Here is a 15,692-nt window from a genome sequence, read left to right as displayed (position 1 = left end):
GGGGAGTGAGGCAGGTCAGTATCCCCATATCACAGACACAGAAGCTGAGGCTCAGCTTTGGGCCCCGGGTGCTCCTGGACTCTGAGCTCAGCCATTTGCACAGGTTTTGCCGCCTCCCAGCAGAACAGGCTAGAGGGCAGGTTTGGATGTCAGAACCCTGGTCCCAGTACCGGGGGAGTCTCCTGACCCTCAGGTGGCAGTGGGCCTGCACACTCACTTGGAGACAAGGGCGAAGGCATCGGCGCAGATGGGCGGGCAGGGCACCAGGCGGATGGCGAGGTGGCCCAGGGCGCTGGGGTAGTGCACGCGCATGACGGTGTCGAACACGGTGGCGATGGTGTTGGCGTCGCCCTGCTTGGAGCTGGGGTCCCCGGCGCCCGTGTCCAGGATGGTGCCTCCGTGCAGCACCAGCAGCAGCACGTGGATCTTGGAGGGCGGCGCGGCCAGCGGCGGACTGACCTCGTCCTGCGTGGGCGGGGGGTGGGCGTCAACTCCCAGGGAACTCAGCTCCTTGTCCAGGCATCGGCCGCCTCCCAGCCGCTCCCTCTAAGAACCCCGATCTCACTTCCTCAGCACCGGGGCCTGGTGTCGGCCGCCTCAACCCCCTTCCTGGGGAGGCCAAGCTGGTCCTCCTCCTCCTCTCTGCCAGCCTGACCAGGGCAGAGGACAGGGAGGCTCTATTCTTTCCAAAGCCCAGGCTCCACTTCCCATCAGGGTACCCAGGCAGGGGCTTCTAGGGCTTCTGGCCTAGGGGAGGAGGCAGAGGCTCAGCCCCGTGCGGGCCTTTGGGGCCTGCCTGCCCTCTGTGGGTCTGTCTCAGCCTGAGTCACAGGCTCACTTAAGAGGGGCTGGGGTCAGGGACTCAGCCTGGCCACTCCACCAGCAGCTCTGAGCTCTCCCTCCCTCTACAAAGGCCCTCCCCTCCTGCCCCCGGCCTGTGGCCCCGGGGCCCTGTCACTCCCGGACACCCCGGACCAAGATCCACAAGAGCAGAGATGTCCCAGCAGTGGCAGAGCCCCAGCATCTTAGAGCAAGGAGGGCAACGCAGATGTATCCATCTGAACCCCCTCGTTTGTCGGGGGATAATGACCCCACCTCCTGCTGGTCAGGCCTGCTTGTGAGGTCCAAGTGAGACCACATGGGGGATGGAACCATTCTACTTACAGGTGAGGTGGTGGTGGCCCAGAGAGGCCAAGGGACTTGTCTAATGTCACACAGCATGTCAGTGCCAAGCAGGACTGGAACCCAGAGCTACTGTCACCTGCTCAGTGCTCTCCTGCCATCCCAGTCTGTGGCCCCATCCCCGGGAGCCTCTCCTGTCTCCAGCTTCTGGTGTGTGACTGGGGGAGGCTGGGGCCCAAGAGGAGCCACTGGTGTGCACTAGCTGTGCCCATAGTATGTCAGGGGGCACGGGGGTGGGGAAGGGAGCTGAAGAGAGGGGCATGTCCCTAAGGAACTCGGGAGCCAGAACAAGGGGCTGAAGCCATCTGGAGGGCTCATGGGGGGCCATTGGCCCAGAGCTGGGCCATCGGATGGCACGAGGTGGGGCAACAGCAGGACCTAGGTGTCAATGCAGAGCCCAAGAGAAGGGCGGGCAGTGCGGGCACTGAACCCAGGGGCCGGCGAGGACTTCAGGAATGGGTTGAGCAGGGATGGGAGGCACTGAGCAGCAGAGGGCTTTGGGCGGGAGGAAGGCTGGTGGGTGGCACTGGGTCTCAGGTGGAGGTAAGGCTGGGCTGCTTCAAGACAAAAGGGGGCTGATCATCAGCCAGTCATGGGCCACAGAGCCTGGGCAGGGACGCACGCCCAGCAGAGCCTGGGGCAGACTCCCATCTCCACATGAGGGCTTCCCACTTCTGGCTGGCCTGGGCAGGAATGAACTCACGGCCCCAAGGCAGGGTGGGCCACCAGCTGCCCAGAACACAGGCCAGGATGGAACCACCAAATGGTACCCAGGACAGATCAACACAGCCAGGCCAGGGGCTCGTGGAAGCAATGTCCTATGGTAGCCTCCCTGTCACCCAGACGTGGCCCCAAGTCACCTGGGATGGGCAGGGCTGGGCGGCGGGGGGCTGAATCTGCCTGTGCTTGTCTGCTGGGACCCAGCACTGGAGCCTGGAGACTGCTCAGGAACCCAGAGGAGTTTTCCTCCAATTCAAACTGCTTTCCACAGGGGGACACCCTGCCGGAGACTTGAACCCCAGTGGGAACAGAACACACAGGAGGCGGGGGAACATGGTGGGGCGTGGGAGCCACTCTGGAGAGCCCGAGGGTCCTCAGCAGTGACTCTGTAAAGCCAGCCTTGCTCCCTCTGAAAGCCTGGGAGAGGAGGCTCCGGTTTGGGGGCTTTTGCAAGCAAAAGGATCTGACTGTGGATGGCAGTGCCCCAGAACCGGTGCTGGGTCCAAATGCTCATCTCGAGGCAGATCCAGAGCCCAGGGCCCCTTCTGCCCCTCCCAGGAAGGGGGGCCGTCAGAGCTGTGTGCGCAGAAGGTGGGGAGGGGGCTCCGTTTGCTTTATCACCATTAATTAACAATTGGAAATCAACTTCCCTCATCCCAGTTACCCTTCTAGACAAGCCCACATCGACCTCAGACCTCAAAGAAACCCCAAGAGGACGAGGGCAGTGTGTATGCTCCTCTTTTCCGGCCCAAACTCCTCAGGGATCCTGAGTTCCCAGAGGTGCTGTGTCCACCTTGGGCAGATGGAGGCCAGAGCAGAGTGGTGAGCGCAGCGTGTGGCGCCCCCGATCCGCTCTGGCTCCTGCCCCCAGTGCAAACAGCTCTGACTGCCCACAGGTGGAGGAGGAGAAGGGGCGTGAGCTCCAGGCAAAGAACCCCCAAAGCGGACACAGGCGCTCTACCAACACAGCTTTATTGGACACTGAGAGCTCTGCCCAGCCCCTGCGGGGCGGCGACTGCGGGCACATCACTTCTGCCTAGATGGCTTTTGCTTCCTCCCCTTCCATCTTTTTTTCTTCAGGAACTTCAGACAGCCTGAGCACAGGGTGAAGATCTTATTTTTGATCTGGAATTTACAAGTGTCTCATTTTACTTTCCACAGGTGGAGCTGGGTCCAGGCCTTCCTCGGGGGAGCTGTCTGCAGTTCCTACTGGTTCTCAGGGATGTCAGAGGGGCTGGGCCCAGGGCCTCTCTCCAACAGTGCCCAGGCCAGTGTGGACATGAGGCTGCTGGTGCCAAGTTCTACCTCCACAGCCCCCGCGGGACCGGTCCTTTGCTCTCTGAGCCCTCCCTGCACAGCCCGGCCCCCTGCCACCTGGGCACCCACCTCCATGATGTTCAGCTGCTCCACACTGGAGGCCACCCTGAACTCACGGCTGCTCTGACGGTACAGGCCATCTGCAACACAGAAGGGGTGGGTGCTGTGAGCAGAGGGGCAGCCCCAGGCCCACCGGACAGAGGGTTCTCCACCCCTCCTGGGTGCCCAGCAATGCCCAGGAGCTGAGTCAGGGAAGAGGGGCTTGGCCCCTCGAGGCCACAATCCCTGGGCCCTGCAGCCCCCAGCCGCTTACCCTGCGTGTCCTCTGGCTCAGGGCTTTCAATTTTGTCCATGAGGTCGTTGGAGTTCCACTTGGTGATGTCTTTGGGGAACATTTCCTCGGAATCGGACAGGTCCTCTGGAGAGGAGAGAGAGGGACTTCAGTACCCCGCTCAAAGGCAGGGGCTGTTGCAGGGGGTGGCTCTGGGAGCCCTGGCTTCCAAAGGTGGGTGCCTAAGAGTGGCCACTCTGAGGGGCCCGGGCACCCCTCCTTGCTCAGTCCCGCTCTCTCCCTTCCTTCCCAGGACGGGCACATGGCCACACACCCAGGGGCTTCTGCCTGATGTTTTTTTTAAAAATTGTGGTTAACATTCACTTAACATAAAATTCACCATTTTAACCATTTTTAAAGTAGCATTTAGTACATTCACAATGCTGTACCACCATCAGCTCTATCTAGTTCCAGAACATCTCCATCTCTTCACATGGAAACCCTGTCCCCATTACCAGTCACTCCCCATGTCCCCTCTCCCAGCCCCTGGCCACCACTGATTGACTTTTCGTCTCTATGGCTTTGCCTCTTCTGGACATTCCTATACGCGGGATCCAGTGATGTGTGGTCTTCTGTGTCTGGTGTTTGCGAGGTTCATCCATGTGTCAGTGCTTCACTTCTTTTTATGCCTGAATCACATTTTCTTGTACAGATGGACCACATTTTGTTTCTCCACTGATGTTCCGCACTGTTTGCAATGTCCACAAAAGTACAGCTTAGTGAGAAGCACTGCTGTGAACAATTCTATCCAGGACTCTTGTTCTTGCTCTTCTGAGAACTTCCGCCTGTGACTGCTGGCTGGAGGCACCTGCCTGGACCCTGGCATGTGCTGGTCCCTCTTCCGTCGGTCACTGGGACAGTCTCCCCAGGACACTGCACTGGCATCACCTGCTCTGCTATCTCTTCTTTTTCCAGCTTTTCCTAAAGTTTCCACGTTAGATTGCGTTTTCTTCACATCAGGGACACAGACCCTGGAGGCGCTCAGCCTCTTGGCCTGGCTGGAGGTGGGCAGGAGTGTGCAATGGCTAAAACACACTCCCTACCCCTGAGAAGGTCCCCATTGCAGAGGCCAGCTCAGGAACCTGTTCCAGATCCCCGCCCCAGGGCCAAACCTGCCTCTGTTCTGCTGTGTGCCTGTGAGCAAGTCCCTGTCCCTCTCTGAGCCTGTATGCTGCCTTGCAAAATGCAAACCCATCTTCCTGCACCTGCCTGCCTACCCCTCTTAATTCCTAAAGAGGAATGACCAAAGTACAAAGCGAGGATGTGTGGTGCCTGCATCTTCCCAGCACAGGTGAGTGATTCATCAGGCTGTAAGTTCGCTGTACTTATTTCGGGAGTAGTGGGGAAATGGGCACTGCATGTATTTTCTGCTTGTTTGTATTTTTAAAAATGTCTACCTTAGATGTGTGTTAATTTAATCACGAAAAAGCCGGTAATTACTAAAAAACAAAATTAGAAGTTATGCTTTTATTAAGCTTCTTAGGGAGTTACATTCACATATGGAAAAATGTCCCCAGCTGATTGTAAATCCATCTGGGGGGGGCGGGTTCCAGAGAACAGTCCCCACCAGCCAGACCTGGTGCACATCCTGATAGCTGGTTGAGGTGAGCTTGAGACCCCAGACTCCTGGTGACTTCATCTCATCCTCTGCCCCCGCCCCTGACACCCTGCTGTTCACCCAGAACCTTCCACAGGCAATTCCCACCTTGACCCACATCCCGCACCCCAGCTCTTTCAGACCCCTCCCCTCCCTCTCTTGGGAAGGCCCCAGTGCACCGCAGGGAGCTCGCCTACCGTGGGCGTCAAAGAACTCGTCGTCCGAGCTCTCGTCCGAGTCCCGGGCGATGCTCTGCATCCTCCACTCCGAGATGCTGTGGCGGGAAGGACTGGCTGGAAGGCAAAACCCCAGGCTGACCGACCAGCCAGCTGCACCGGGCTGAGTGAGCAGAGGCAGGCAGGTGTGATGAAGCCAGAGCAGAGCCGGGAGGGCTCAGAAGGGGATGAAGTGGAGAAGTGAGGGCGGGGCGGCCCTGGCTCATCTCGGTGGAAGACGGTGCCTCCCAGCCCCCACCCGCCTGTCCCGGGGAGAACGTGGAGGTGGGAGGGTGTCAGGGGTGAGGCCAGGATGTGCAGTCACACAGGTCTGGTCCACGCCGGTGCCCTTGACCTGGCCTGCCTGGGAGCGAGTCCCTTAAACTCTGCCACAGCGGGACCGACAGACCTGGGCTGCCGGTCAGCGGCCGGAAATGGGATGAAAGGTATCAATTCATGGGGTCCCTTCAGCACAGGACAGTACGGCTGGTGTGGGAAAAGCTGCATTTGCAGCAGGGACTCGTGGCTTTTGATACAGGATACCCTGATTTTCTCCAGTCGCCATGGCACTTTCATGTAAGTTCCAGAGAAAGGCCTTTCTGAGTATGTGAAGCCTGGCTCCCCCACTCAGGGGCAGAAGGCCATCCTGGGTGTGCTGGGTCCCCGGAAAGGCTGGGACCGGGGCTCCCACATGGGCCACCCATCTGTCTGACCCAGGCTGTGTGGGCGGATCCGGGGGAACCTGCCAGGGTTGGGGGATGCCCTGGACTTCACTCTGACGTGGAGGCTACAGGGAGCCTCTCACTGGTGTGGCCCCTGTGCCCAAAAGCCAGAGTCCACCGTCAGAGTTAGAATTCCCTGGCTGGGCTGTGGGCTGCCTTGGGTGGGGCTGTCATGGGGGTGGACCAGTCGGGCAGGACACGCGTGGAGAGAGCACTCACCTCCCCGCTTGGACGACCGCGACGACTTGGAGGACGTTGACCACTGCTTCTTCAGGCTCCTGCCCGCCAGGGGCTCCCCGGTGCTGCTGCTGGGCTGAGGGGGCTCCCTGGGGGCCTGGTCCTGGGCGGCCTCATCCTTGGCCATCTCCACGGCCTCCTTGTCGTCCTCTTTGAACTGGGCCATCTTGCGGGACAGCATGAGCTGTGCCTCCTTCTCTAGTTCCCGGATGTTGTCCATGTTCAGCCCATACCACTCGTCCTGCCAGCACCAGGCCTGCCGGTGGGCTCTCACCATCACCTTCCGGAGGCCTGGAGGGGCCGGGGGGGAGGCAAAGAGGCCCGTGTTAGAGCCCCCCAGAGACCCCTAGGCTGGGAGGCGTCCCGTGCTGCAGGTCAGGCTGTGACCCACACCCACCGTGTGGCCTCGAGCAAATCACTGCCCCTCCCGTGCCTCAGTTTCCCCATATGTCAGTGAGGGGTCTGGCTCACAGATGCCTCACAGAGCTTCTACAAGTGGGGTTGAGAGGCCTGAATTCTGGGGGAGCTGGAAGAGGACCTCTCAAGTGTCTAGTACGCTTTTCTTGTCGAATTGCCCATGGGAAAATCAAGTTCAAGTTCACAGCAGGTCGGACCTTTCTTCCCCCGACCCCCTTTCATTCTCTCTCTCTCTTTTTTTAATAGAATCTATACCCATATAAAATAAGATACAAAAGCAAGATACGTAGGAAGGGATCATGCATGTAAAATAAGAACGAAAACAAGATACTTTGAGGATCTCAAACAGAACAGAAGAACTACAGCGCCAGGAAGCCGATGAGGGTGCCTTGGGTGGGGATGGGAGTGGCGGTGACTGGGACAGACTCTGGGATGACGGAACATTCTAGAACTGTGAGCACTGCTCTGCAAATAGACTAAAACTCACGGAACTGTTCTCTGACAACAGGTGCAAAATTAGTCCTCAATAAGCTGCTTAAAAAACATTAAGAAGAAATAAAGCACCCCCCGCCACACCACCCAGGGAGGGAGCAGACGTGGCCAGTAACACGGAGCCCTCGGTCGCCCTCCTGGTTGCACCTTCCTCCCGTCCCGGAAGGGTCTGTCCCGCATCCTGCATTTATCATTTGCTTTTCCCTCTGGCTTCAGCACACAGGTGTGTTTTTCTACATGTCATTGGCATTTACACGTATGTGGTCGAGCTGCATGTATTTTTCTGCCACTTGCTTTTTTGGGTGAGTTTCTGGTGTGTTGCTGTATGGTGTTTGTTTGTTTGAAATACCACATTTTATTTATCCCTTTTCCTGCCAATGGGCCTTTGGCTCACTTTCATTGTTTGTCCATTTTACTCTTAAAAACCTGCTGCTCTGAACATTCCAGAACGTGCATTTGAGTTTCTCCGGGGAGCAAACCCGGGACATCCGGCACGGGCTCCTCTGCTTTCCTCGAGAAAGCCGAGCAGCTCCCCCGGTGGCCGAGTCCCTCCCGTTCCCAGGCTGGTCTCTGGGGACCCTTCCTCTGGGCTTGCCTTCTGATTCCCACTCTCAGCTCCGCGCAGGCCCCTCCGCATCCCCAGCCGTCCTTTCTAAATCCTTTCATTCCTAAAGGCCTGCGTGGGAGAAACTCCCTCTCACCCCTGCTCCGGGGAGGGTGCCCCCCAATGCCCCCGCTGGGCCTCAGGAAGGCCACTCTCGGGGTCAGCCAGCACCCACGCTGGACAAACCATCTGATGAGATGCCCCGCCTGCTGGTGTGAGAATGTTACATCAGGACCAGGGCGTCTGGGATGGGAGACGGGTTCAGGCCCAGCGCTGGGCGTCTGCTTCCTCCTCTGCAAATGGGGGTGACAGTGGCCACCCTCCTGGGAGGCCATCGATAGGACGCCTGTGAAGTACATCATCAGGGGTGTGGCTCTGTTCACGGTACACAGTCACCCCTGCTCTTGGAGTCAACAGGTGTCTGCCGGGGGGCTGCTCCTGAATCATGAGCCGGGCCCTGGGCACTGACCTCTGCCGTGACCTGGGGGACAGGGAGGGAGCTAAGGGCCCAGGGGAGGGAGGGGCCCGGCCAGCATGAGCTGTGTCAGGACTCCAGGTCATCTGTTGGTCCCCCTGTTCCTTGGGCACCTGCTCCAGGTCAGGCCAGCGGGGGTGTGAGGACACAAGGATGTCCAAGACACTCCCCCTGGGACTTCCAGCTCCACACAGAGGCAGCACTGGGGGCAGGGCTTGGGGTCTGGCCTTTGGGTGCCAAGAGGCGCCATGAGCAGCAGGGAGGCTGTCCCTGGGGAGGCTCCTCTGTGGGGGTGGGCATTCCGTGCTACAGATACCAACCAGCCCGGAGTGTCTGGGGCAAGACACACACTGCCTGTCTGCAGGTGCTTGGCATGTGTTTACATGGTCCAGGCAAGCCAGCTGCGAAGCTGCAAATGGGCTTTGGGGTCACCTCCCCAGAGTAAGGCAGAAGCACGGACTCTCGGGCAGACGCTGAGGGAGGAGGCGGTAGGCAGGGGTACAGACGCGGAGGCCGGCACTCACCCGTGTCATGGATGAACCTCTCGATCTTGGACTGCATGCCCCAGTAGCGGAACTCCACCTTGCAAAGCTTGTAGGCGCACATGATGGGGAAGACGTGCTGCTTGTACTCCTCGATCCAGTTCTCGGACAGGGGCCCCCGCTGGGTCTTGGTCGAGTGGAACAGCTTGGGGTCCTCTTCCGTCTTATACTCGTTGGGGGGCACGGGGTCCTTGACGATGTCGATGAAGTCTACAGGGAGACCCTGTGAGTGACCACTTCTGCCCCAGTCTGTACCCCGCCCATCCCCGTCCAGTCTCCTCCCCATGTCCCTGCTACCCCCAAATCCTCGGCGTGCCACAGGGCCAGGCGTCGGGGTGAGGATGCTGCTCTGGTCCACTCTGACCACAAGCCCCCTGACTGCAGGGCCTGCGTCTCTCCTTGTTGCCTTTTCAGATCATTTCAGCAAACCCCATGTTGCCGAAGCAAGTAAATAAGGTGATGAGCTGGAGAAGCATGGGAGCGATGAACTTCCACCCAAGGTGTGGGGTGGGGTGTGGGCGAGTAGAAAAGGCCGGGAAAAGCCTCCCAGAAAAGGTGGTGTTTCAGCTACTGCAGAACCGTGCGGGCTGAGAACGTCCCAGAATGTGACACGTGACCAGGAGGTGGGGGAGCTCGGGGAGCCACCAGGGTGTCTGCACAGGGAGAGGTGATGGGAATGCGGCTGGACACATCTGACATCCCCTTGTGCCTGGACGGCACCCTGAGGGGAAGCAGCGCTATAGGCGGGTTTTAAGGTGGGCTGGCCTGCTAGGAAGCCCCCCCCGCCACACAGACCAGCAGGAAGGAGGCCAGAAATGACGTCTGAAGGGCCCAGTGGGAGGAGTGGGGCCTGAGCTGGTCCAGGACAGGCTGAGCGGGCAGCAGATGCCATGGGGCTGGGTGCCCAGGGAAACAGGACTGGGGCCTGGTGGGACCTGGGTAGGGGGTGTGACCGTGACTCCGGGAAGGACCACCTCTTGTCACATGCCTCCCCCCTCAAGTCAAACCACGATGTTGGGCTGGCTCCGGAGGTACGTGTGTGTCAGACAGGGCTGCACAGACGCCTGGCGAGGAGGAACTCAGGACAGGGTTTGTGGCTCAGAGAGCCCTTCTTTCAGACGTGTGAGGACAATGGCACCTGGGACTCTCCCCCCACAGGCCCTGGCTGTCTCATCTCCTTGGCTTGCTGGCACTGAGCCTGGGCTGTGGTTTACAGATGCGGATATTGGCTCCACCGAAACCAGCGAGGGATCAGGGGCAGCCTGAGGGCAGCAGTGTGTGGGGAGGGATGGACATCCTTCCTGAAGCAGACCACATGCCCAGCCCGCCCAGAGAGGCAAGGGCCACCAAGGGGAAGGCTGGGACTCAGAGACCATGGTAGGAGGCCGCTGGAGGGAGCCCGCCGCTGGCCAGACAAGAGCTGCAAGAGGGCCTGCGTCATGCTGGGCCCTTCCTTCCTGTAAGGGTAGAATGTGCCCCCGCCCCAAATGCATACATTGGCTTTCTGGCCTATAGGACCACAGAATGTGACCTTATTTGGAGACAGGGTCTTTAAAGAAATAATCAAATTAAAATGAGGTCATTAGGATATAGCTAATTCAACATGACTAGTGTGATTTAAGAAGGATGCAGACATGCACGCAGGGAGAGCATCATGTGAGGATGAAGGCAGAGACTGGGGTGATGCCTCTATAAGCCAAGGTACACCAAGGACTGCCAGGAGCCACCAGAAGCCAAGGGAGAGGCCTGGATGGAGGGGAAGGGCTGAGGTGGGAAAGGCACTCAGCCTCAGGGTGCACATCAGGAAAATGGGGCCAAGGAGGCCTGTCCTGCTCCCCCCACATGGTGCCCCCTACCACGCTTGCCTGGACTCTAACCTCCCCACCCAGGAGCCAGTCTGGAACCTGCCAAGCAGAATCGAGGGGCCCGTGGGTAGGGAAACCAGGAAGTTGGCCCTGCAGGGCTCCTGCCCCGCCCAGGATGGGAGCGTCAGGTTGGACGGTTACCGATTGTCAGCTGGTTCTTTTCCACAGGAGACAGGCTGAACACGTTGGGGTTTTCTCCAGCATCAGTTTTATAAAAGGTTTCGATGTCAATGGAGAATTTCTCCACAAAAGGGCAAGTGAACCTGTGGGGGAAGGCGAGTGTCCATCAGGACCCAAGCTAGCGAGGTGGGCATGGGTGGCGGGCGGAGGTGGGGGCTGGAGCCATGGTCCAGACACATCTGTCCCATCCACCTCCTGGACCTTCACCTCGTCCTAAGGAGAGCTCAGTCCAGGTTGCGGGTAGGGATGAGTGGGGGAAGAGGAAGTCATTGCAGGAAGCTGCCGACAGCCCTGGGTCCACATGTGTGCGGGATACTGCCGAGCCGGCTGAATCTGGACCAGCCCTCCGTGTCACATGCCACCCCGTCCCCTGTCCCCCAAGGAACCAGGTCTGGCAACAGGGAAACGGCCCCTCTCTCTTGGCTGGAGATGAGCTCAGAGGAGGAAACTGCTGCTGGGAAGAGGAATAACCTGAATGGATACTCTGGCAAGTTCCAGGCCCTCACCAACGTGGGCAAGATTCCTGGGGACTCCACCTGCTCAGCAAGTGGGTGGCCAGCTGGGAGCAGCCCCCTGTCTGTTCTAACTAAGCAGTGCTCAGCTATACTGAGCACAGAGGGGGCACAGAGTGAAGAGCCCCCTACCACGGGGAGCCAAAGAAAGCCCTGCTCAACATGATTTGTTATAAAACATAGTCCTAGTCACTGAAAGCCTCAGGGTTCAGGGAATCTCTGGACCATCTGGTCTACCCTCAGTTCGTGTTTCTTCCCAGCTGATGGACTGTCCTGCATTCCCAGGTGAACATTAAAGTAAGTCTGTATTCCTCGAGTTTGCCAGATGGCAAAGGGGTTTCAGATGGCCCTTGCTGGACTCAATTCCTTCCTGGTCTGCCCCCAGTGGCAGGCTGGGGGGCATCTAGGGGTACTCCCTTCCCTCTCCCGCCCGTTCTCTGAAGGGGGTAATGGGGGGCCTTCAGGGGATCACTGAGAAGGGAGGCTCAGCTCCCTGGGAGCCTGGGCCCCTTGGGGTGTGGGGATCAAACCTGTCTGGAAGACTAGCCCTCAGGATCTGTGCCACGGGGGTGAGGGCAGGCTCACCTGGTTCGGGTGTAGGGGTAGGCGTTCCAGGACTCCTCCACCACGCGCAGGGCCGCCTTGGGCAGGATGGAGCGGAACCAGCTGGGGATGTGCATGCCCACATGGTACACCTTGTGCGTGTACTGCCCGGAGCCGCCGGGGCCGTCCGTGTACGGCCGGTTCTCCAGGATCTCCACGCCGCTGCCTTCGCCGAACGTCTCGTTACGGCTCTTCTTCTGTGGGGACAAAAGCAGCGGGGCGGGTGGGTCCAGAGCACTCTGCAGAAGGGGAGGGGCTCGGGAGACCGGGTGAATGGGAGGAGGGGCTTTGGCCAACCAGGCTGGCTCCTCCCACGTCACTTCAGGACCACCCCTACAAAGAAAAACCCTGGTTCCATGTGCCCCAGCACTCGTGCAGAAGACTGAATGGACCACGGTTCCTCTCCCAGCCCAGTACTGCATGTACAAATTCGTCCATTCTGACTTTGTATGTCCCAGGACTGAAAGTGTTCCCAAGGTCAGGAACAAGACGAGGAAGCCGGCTTTCCCACTTCTATTCAACATTGTGCTGGAGGCTCTAGACAGAAAAATTAGGCAAGAATAGAAATAATAAAAGGCATCCAAATTGAAAGGAAGAAATAAAACTATCTCAGTTTGCTGATGACACACTCTTATACATAGAAAAGCCTAGAGGATCACCCCCCCCCAAAAAAAAACTGTTAGGCCTAGTATATAAATTCAACACAGTTGCAGGATGCAAAATCAATACACAGAAACAAATAATGCAGAAATGAAATAAAGAAATCATTTCCCTTCACCATAGGATCCAAAAGAATAAAATACCTAGGAATAAATTTAACCAAGGAGGTGCAAGACTTGTATAGAGAAAACTGTAAAACATTGCTGAAAGAAACTAAAGAAGACATAAATAAATGGAAAGACATCTATACTCATGCATTGGAAGATTTAATAGTGTGAAGATGTCAGTAGTCCCCAAAGCACTCTACAGATCCCATGCAATCCCTGTCAAAATCCAACAGCATTTTTGGTAGAAAGGGAAAAACTAATCCTAAAATTCACATGGAATTTTGAGGGATCTCACATAGCCAAAACAATCTGGAAAACAAAACAAAACAAAGTTGGAATGAAGACTCACATTTTCCTATATCAAAACTTACCACAAGACTATAGTAATCAAGACAGTGTAGTCCTAGGGGGGAGGGTATAGCCCAAGTGGTAGAGAGCATGCTTAGCATGCTCAGGGTCCTGGGTTCAATCCCCAGTACCTCCTCCAAACATAAACAAATAAATAAACCTAATTACCTACCCCTTGCAAATTTCTTTTTTTAAAAAAAGACAGTGTAGTACTGGCATAAGACAGATCTATGGACTGGAGATTAGAGTCTAGAAACAAACCCACAGATCTATACGCTATATATATTGGTTTCAAACAAGGGTGCCAAAACCATTGAGTGGGGGGAAGGGACAGTCTTTTCAACAAACACTTCTGGGACAATTGGATATCATGTACAAAAAAATGAAGTTGGACCTACTACCTCATACCATATATAAAGATTAACTCAACATGGATCAAAGACACCCTTGTAAGAACTAAAGGTACAGAACTCTTAGAAGAAAACCTAGCGGCCAAGCTTCATGACCTTGGGTTTGATAACGGTTTTTCAAACACGATACTAAAAGCACAAGCAACCAAAGAAAAAACAGCTAAATTGGACTTCATCAAAGTTAAAAAAAAAAAAAGCAAATTTTTGTGCATTAGGGGACACTATCAAGAGAATGAAAGGACAACCGACAGAATAGGAGAAAATTTTTGTAAATAATATACCTGAGAAAGGACTTGTATCCAGAATACATAAATAACTCTTAACAACTCGATGACAAAGAAACAAATAACCCAACTCAGAAATGGGCAGAGGACTTGACTAGACATTCCTGCAAAGAAGACATACACAGGGCCAATACCCACGTGAAACATGCTCAGCGTCCCTGGTCGTTAGGGAAATGCGAATTAAAACTACAATGAGATAGCACTTCACACCCACCTGGATGGCTGAGAAGACGGACAGTAACAAGTGTTGGTGAGGCTGTGGAGAAATTGGAAGGCTCATACTTCACTGGTGGAAAAAATAGTGCAGCTGCTGTGGAAAATAGCTGGGCGGTTCTTCAAAAAGTTGAACATTGTGTTACTATATGACCCAGTGATTCCACTCCTAGATTCACATCCAAGAAAATGAAAAGATTCACAGAAACTTGTACATCAATGTTCAGAGCAGCACTATTCACAATAGCCAAAAGGTGGAAGCAACCCAAGTGTCCATGAACTGATAAATGGGTAAACAAATTATACCTATGCAGTGAGATACGATTTGGCCACAAAAACAAATGAAGTTCTGACACATGCTACTACAGAGATGAACCTTGAAAACACGCTGAGTGAAAGAAGCCAGACACAAAAGGCCACATACTGTGTGATTCCATTGATACGAAGTGCCCAGAATAGTCAAATCCATAGAGTCAGAAAATAATTATTGGCCCACGCTCAGGGGCTGGGGGAAAGTAGAGAGAGACTTCTTTTTGGGTGATGAAAATGCTCTAAAATTGTGATGGTTTCACAACTCTGAAGATGCTAAAAGCCCCTACGCTGCGCACTTTAAATGTGTGAAAGGTGTGGTGTGGGACTCACATCTCAATAAATCTGGTATAAAACAAAACAAACAAACCAACCAGAACCAGTTCTGCCTCTAGTACTAAGATTTCAGAGAGATCAAACACAGAAGGCGAGCAGGGGCCTCAGAGGCACCACCCAAGAGAAACGATGCTTGGGTCACCTCTAAGTGTCTCTCTGTCACAAATATCCTTTCTAGTGCCCAAAAGCTCAGGTTTCTGCTTCTGCACAGAACCTCGTGGTCAAGGTGCTGGTGACTTTAAGCTCAACATTCGTTTCCATGGTGACATGACGGCATTGCCAAGGCCATCTTCGGTCAGCTTCCTGAACAGCAGGTGTGCGCACGCTTACACACAAGCACACACCCCTGAATGCATGCACACACACACACGCACACGTGTGCACACACACGGGAATTCCTAGCAGCACCGCCTCACCCTTGGGCACACAGATGTGCTATTTCTCCGTGGCCAGAGCAATTAAGTACCCTTCAGGAAAAAAAAATAGACCCTGGTTGAGGTCACAGATGGGGTCAGAACAGGGATGTGCCATTCCTCGCTCTATAAAGGAGCTCCTGGAATATGGCCCAGGTTCCATAATGAAAACAGCAACCATTTCCTGGACACGTTCCAAGCTCCAGCCTCTTACAGTAGCTTTGTTTATTAGTGGCTATGCTAAGTGCTTGGCGTGTTCTTTCTCCTCTAGTTACTGCAACAACACCTTGAGAAAGATGCCTTCGATGTACAGATGGGAAGGTGGAGGCTCAGAGAGGTGGAGTGAACTGCCCAAGGTTACACGGTTACACAGTGGCAGGGCCAGGACTTGAACTCAGGCCTGTTGGATTCCAGGGCCTGCCCACTCAAAGCATGGAGCACCTCAATGCTTTAGGACCTGCCCTAAATCCAGGATGATCTCGAGATCCTTAATGATTTACATCTGCAAAGACTCCATTTTCAAATAAGTTCACAGTCTGAGGTGCTGGGTGGATGTGAATTTTAGGGGGGACACTAGTCAACCAGCAGCCCCTGTGAGTGA

General features: G+C 55.7%; 1 protein-coding gene across 9 annotated transcripts in view; it reads right to left on the bottom strand.

The window, feature by feature from the left end:
* PITPNM2 (phosphatidylinositol transfer protein membrane associated 2) overlaps positions 1–15,692 on the bottom strand; it is a 131,090-nt gene that overhangs the window by 12,762 nt on the left and 102,636 nt on the right. For 7 of the 9 annotated variants that reach the window (XR_012503604.1, XM_074356151.1, XM_074356157.1 and 4 more), the window contains exons 3-10: positions 11,994–12,208; positions 10,858–10,979; positions 8,834–9,061; positions 6,304–6,612; positions 5,345–5,440; positions 3,533–3,637; positions 3,289–3,359; positions 218–465 (exon numbers count right to left, since the gene is read on the bottom strand). Coding sequence is in view for 8 of the 9 variants with exons in the window: in XM_074356151.1 (XP_074212252.1) it covers positions 218–465; positions 3,289–3,359; positions 3,533–3,637; positions 5,345–5,440; positions 6,304–6,612; positions 8,834–9,061; positions 10,858–10,979; positions 11,994–12,208 (1,394 nt within the window). In the remaining variant the exon portion in view is untranslated. Of the gene's footprint in view, positions 1–217; positions 466–2,857; positions 3,028–3,288; positions 3,360–3,532; positions 3,638–5,344; positions 5,441–6,303; positions 6,613–8,833; positions 9,062–10,857; positions 10,980–11,993; positions 12,209–14,034; positions 14,203–15,692 lie in introns of those variants that run through there. The other 2 variants (XM_074356155.1, XM_074356159.1) reach the window with 2 other exon arrangements.

This window comes from Camelus bactrianus, chromosome 32 (assembly GCF_048773025.1).
Source record: "Camelus bactrianus isolate YW-2024 breed Bactrian camel chromosome 32, ASM4877302v1, whole genome shotgun sequence".
Lineage (NCBI taxonomy): Eukaryota > Metazoa > Chordata > Mammalia > Artiodactyla > Camelidae > Camelus > Camelus bactrianus.
The sequence above is the reverse complement of the archived record's forward strand: the minus strand, read 5'-3'. Positions and strand labels throughout refer to the sequence as shown.